The sequence below is a fragment of the Geotrypetes seraphini genome, chromosome 16, assembly GCF_902459505.1.
Source record: "Geotrypetes seraphini chromosome 16, aGeoSer1.1, whole genome shotgun sequence".
Classification (NCBI taxonomy): domain Eukaryota; kingdom Metazoa; phylum Chordata; class Amphibia; order Gymnophiona; family Dermophiidae; genus Geotrypetes; species Geotrypetes seraphini.
The window spans coordinates 16,159,101-16,164,361 of record NC_047099.1 but is presented as its reverse complement, the minus strand read 5'-3'; the positions used below and the strand labels follow the sequence as shown (position 1 = coordinate 16,164,361).

The 5,261-nt window shown below is 46.3% G+C and overlaps 1 protein-coding gene across 1 annotated transcript; it reads left to right on the top strand.

Moving 5' to 3' along the window:
- The first annotated feature begins 224 nt into the window (after positions 1 to 224).
- On the top strand, positions 225 to 1,148 carry LOC117349742 (olfactory receptor 13F1-like). The gene has a single exon (XM_033923334.1). The coding sequence runs from the start codon at positions 225 to 227 to the stop codon at positions 1,146 to 1,148; it is 924 nt and encodes a 307-aa protein (XP_033779225.1).
- Positions 1,149 to 5,261: the final 4,113 nt, after the last annotated feature.

Here is a 5,261-nt window from a genome sequence, read left to right as displayed (position 1 = left end):
ATTGAAGCCTGTATTTATTTTCAATCACAGTTAACCCAGCTCAGTGACCCCCCCATAAGATGATTTACAAAAACACTTTTATTTGCATTTGTTCTTAGTTCATCCAGGTTATTTGCATCATTGTTTTTGGAGCATTTTGTATTATGCTTGCTCACATTTGTTCCTAATTTCTAGCTGCTTTCCCTCATTCTGTCTCTTCTTCCTTCAAGCTTTCAAACAATGAAATGGTAAATTATACCAGAGTGAAAGAATTCCTGATTCTTGGGTTCCCAGAGTTTCCAGAGTTGCAGCTGCCTCTCTTCACTCTCTTCTTGCTCCTCTACCTAATGGCTGTGCTGGGGAACCTCCTGGTTATCTGCATAACTTGTGTTGATCGACACCTCCACACCCCCATGTACTTCTTCCTGGCCAACTTGTCTGCCTTAGATATCTGTTCTTTGACTTCCATTGTGCCAAAACTGTTGGCAGTTCTATTGGCAAAGAACTATAATATATCTTTTGTGGGATGCATTCTACAGATGTACTGCTATACAATCTGTGTAACTACAGAATTTACTCTTCTCACTGCCATGGCATATGACCGTTATGTTGCGATATGCAACCCCTTGCGTTACCTCAACATCATGAATAAGAAGGCATGTGCTGTTCTGGCAGCTGCCTCATGGATAGCAGGTTTAGTAGAAACATTGCCACATAATATTGCTGTATCCCAGATTCCTTTCTTTATCTCCAATGTAATAAATCACTTTTTCTGTGAAATGGCTGCACTGGTGAAACTTTCGTCTTCGGATACTTCAGCAATTCAAATGATGAATTACATAGTAGCATTATTTGTACTCTTCCTTCCATTTCTCCTAACCCTGACATCCTATGTGTTTATCATTTCCTCCATCCTGAAAATCCGCTCTTCAACGGGCAAAAGCAAGGCCTTCTCCACCTGCTCCTCCCACCTTACAGTCATCCTTCTGGCATATGGGACTATGATAGGAATGTATATACACCCTTGGTCGATGGATTCTGCCGATACAAACAAGTTACCTGTTGCAATGTATATAGTTACTCTTCCACTTCTAAACCCTCTGATTTATAGTTTGAGAAGCAGAGAGTTAAAAGTGGCTCTGAGAAAAGCCATCTTTCAGTCCCACTAAAGACCTGTGTATCCTTTCTTGACCATGCTATAGAGCAGTGGTTCCCAACCCTGTCCTGGAGGACCACCAGGCCAATCGAGTTTTCAGGATAGCTCTAATATGCATGGAGCATGCCTGTCACTTCCATTATATGCAAATCTCTCTCATGCATATTTATTAGGGCTATCCTGAAAACCCGATTGGCCTGGTGGTCCTCCAGGACAGGGATGGGAACCACTGCTATAGAGTACCATGATCCTTGTCCCTAATCCCCTTACCCATCTGCTTACAATGAATCAGCAACCCAATCATTTCCTATATACTGATGCTTATAAAAAATGTTCTAGAAAACATTGACTGATATATATACTGCATTGTAGGTGTGGATAATCTCATGCATCTGAACCCTGCTTTGTCCTCTTGGAACGCCAGTGCACGCCATAAAAAGTACAGACGAGTATGTTGTCTGGAATATTATGTGTATGTTTACCCTTATCAGTCATTTTCCAATGATAAATATTCTTTATATGTGCAAATTGCTTTATAAAATGACCCATTAAAAGCTGGGATTGTTTTAGCCCTCCGGCATTGATGATCTCTTAAGAAATTGTATATATAACCAGTTAGATAAGATAAAATCAGTGAGAATGTCCTTAATTCTATGCATTGTATGTACAGTTTCTGCAGAGTTTTATTTAAAAAATATGCTCTGTGTCCACTTTGTATTTGAATCATTTAATTTTGTAAAGTAACTCGGTAAATAAACAGACATTTCAATCATCAGTGGAGTTCCTCTTTATTGTAGGGGCTCTCAACTCAATCTTAGGGATATACCTAGCCACTTAGGTTTTCAGGATATGTACATTGAATAAGTAGCTAAATTTTCATACAAAACCCCCATTGAATTAAAATGTATCTCATGCATATTCATTGTGAGTATCCTGAAAACCTGACAGATTGGGTTGAGAACTCCCATTTTAAGGTAAGGTAGACAGTCAAGAACTGTTAAGCAGTTAATGTGTTTTAGCCTTTAGCAGAAGCCATTCCTTTCACTTCAACCCAACCCTTCCCAATCTCTTCCCTAATCCCTATCCCTTTGCAATCCCATCTCATGATTGCACCAAAATGGAAAGTGAAACGACCTATAGCAGACCTATAAAGGACTCAACTTTCCACATAAGGAGAAATGTTATTAGATGGAAGGTTAATCTCCAGTGGCCATTAGTTTGACTCTCAGGAGGATTGGAAAGGTAAGGCAATCAGAAGTTATAAGTGATTGGAATGGAGAAGGGCAATCAGAAAAGGAAGATGTTTGATGAGCAGTGCAGAGCAATTGGAGGATGGGACATTTGTTGGAGGATGGGACATTTGTTCAACTCAAGTTATGTGACTACTGACTGATATCCAGAGCTGGCTCCTGCAGATCTCAGCAGGCATAGATAGGACTGAATTTTGTACGGTCCTATTTGCCTGCTTAGCTATGCAGGCACTAACTCCCACATAACTGCTAGCTGCTTCCTGACTCCACCCATATAACACCCTTCTCATAACGTGTTCAAAGTTGGTTGGTTAGAGTTGATATTCAGTAGCACTGCCTGGTTAAGTGCCACCAAATATCAGCCAGCCCATTAAGCATGACTGAAGCATATAGGAGCAATTCCTGCTTGTTTAAATCATGAGAGAAACAATACTTTTGATTTTTTTAAAGGGACCTCTGGTCTTCATGTTTCTCTCAATACTGGAAATCATAGAGATATGGAGAAGGTTTGTTTGATGTATTCTGGTTGATCCTATATACACTGATCTTCTAAACATTCACAAAAGCTTCATAGGTCTGGAAAATACTAATGTAATGGGATGTTAAAAGGCACCAGAATGGAGGAGAGCCACGGGCCATGGCCTCCCCCAAAATTGCTGGTGGCAAAGGGGCCGACAGTAAATTTACACAGGCGGCATTCCTGGGAGCCTTGCTGTCAGCCAGCGTATCTGTTGGTCTGCTCTCTCCGCCGTGAGCCCTCCCCATATTTCCTTCCCCACACGTGTGTACTCCACATTTCCTGCAAATGTTTCTTCCGCCCGACAACGACTCAACGCCACACTGCCGCCGCTGGCGTCTTCTGTCCACTGCCCGCCCCAGTGGAAACAGGAAATTGTCAGAGGGGGCGGGGTGTGCTGTGGACAGAAGACGCCGGTGGCGGCAGTGTGACTTTGAGAGTCATTTCCTTTGCCCGATGACATTTGCAGGAAATGTGGAGTACATGTGTGTGGGGAAGGAAAAGATGGAGAGGGTTCGCGGTGGAGAGAGCCGACCAGCAGGTGGGCTGGCTGGCAGGAAGATGCCGTTTCCACCAGAGTGCTTCCTGGTGCTGCCAGATTTAGGGAAGGGGTAGAAGCAATATAGGACTTGGAGGAGGGAGACATTGGATTCAAATCAGGGAAGGTGGGAGAGATGTGACACTCAGGAATAAGGTAAGGGGAGGAGGGAAAGATGTCAGATTTGTGAGGGACAGGGAGAGATGGACAGAAATGGCAGAGAGGGTAGAAGGATTACAGGGAGAGGTGGCAGAGGGGGGTAGAAGGGATATAAGAGATGTATTTGTAGGTTGACAGAGGAAACAAGAGGAGAGAAAGACATGGGGAAGGAAGAGGGGATCAGGGAAGGGGGTGAAAAGGATGGAGAGATGGATATGGAGGGGCAAAATGGAGAGAGAGATATGGATTTGGTGGATAGGGCAAAATGTAGAAAGGGAAGGAGATTCTGGGGAGGAAGAAGGGGGAGAAAGATGGACTACTCGGGGAGAGCAGAGGAGGAAGAGGAGAGATGAACAGGGAAAGGCAGAGGGGATATAGACTGGGGGCCGGAAGGGGGTTGGGAGGAGAGATGTCACACTTGAGAGGAGGGAGTAGAAGGGCAGAAATGAGAAATGTTGGACTTGTGGGAGGGAGAGAGAAAGAAAGAGAGGAAGGAAATGCTGGATTACAAGGGTGGAGTAAGCAACAAGGAGGGGAGATGCTAGAAATGGTGGGAGAGTTGTCAAAGAGATGAATGAGCACAATGAGTATATTTGGATAGAAATGTGATAATGGGAAGCAGATAAAAGGGAATAGGAGGATGAGAAATGTGAAAACTAGGGGTTGAGAGAAGGAGAGGGAAATTTGATTAGATAAAAAGTGAACAGGAATAAAGCAATGTTCCCTTTAAGCTACGTGGCCACACACCTTTTGGTAGTGGGTCATGTAGCCAGCATACCAGGACCTCTGGCCATATTCTGCTGCTGCTATGGCTTTGTGAAGAAAGAAGTGGGATGAAAGGAAGGAGGAGGAGGCCTACTTGGATGTTTTAGAGCTGGCCAGAACACAGGTATGCACCCTTGGGAGGGGGCATGAACTTGAGACAAGGGAGGGAGGGAGAGACGTGTGTTGGGTCACAAAAGGGAGTCCAGCTCCGGAGAGGCACACGAGCACCGCTCTGCCCCTCCCCCGAGCCAGCGAGGAGAACACTAAAAGTTTTCAGCGGGCGAGTTATTTCGACGGGAGTCCAGCTCCGGAGAGGCACACGAGCACCGCTCTGCCCCTCCCCCGAGCCAGCGAGGAGAACACTAAAAGTTTTCAGCGGGCGAGTTCTTTCGACGGGAGTCCAGCTCCGGAGAGGCACACGAGCACCGCTCTGCCCCTCCCCCGAGCCAGCGAGGAGAACACTAAAAGTTTTCAGCGGGCGAGTTCTTTCGACGGGAGTCCAGCTCCGGAGAGGCACACGAGCACCGCTCTGCCCCTCCCCCGAGCCAGCGAGGAGAACACTAAAAGTTTTCAGCGGGCGAGTTCTTTCGACGGGAGTCCAGCTCCGGAGAGGCACACGAGCACCGCTCTGCCCCTCCCCCGAGCCAGCGAGGAGAACACTAAAAGTTTTCAGCGGGCGAGTTATTTCGACGGGAGTCCAGCTCCGGAGAGGCACACGAGCACCGCTCTGCCCCTCCCCCGAGCCAGCGAGGAGAACACTAAAAGTTTTCAGCGGGCGAGTTCTTTCGACGGGAGTCCAGCTCCGGAGAGGCACACGAGCACCGCTCTGCCCCTCCCCCGAGCCAGCGAGGAGAACACTAAAAATTTTCAGCGGGCGAGTTCTTTCGACGGGAGTCC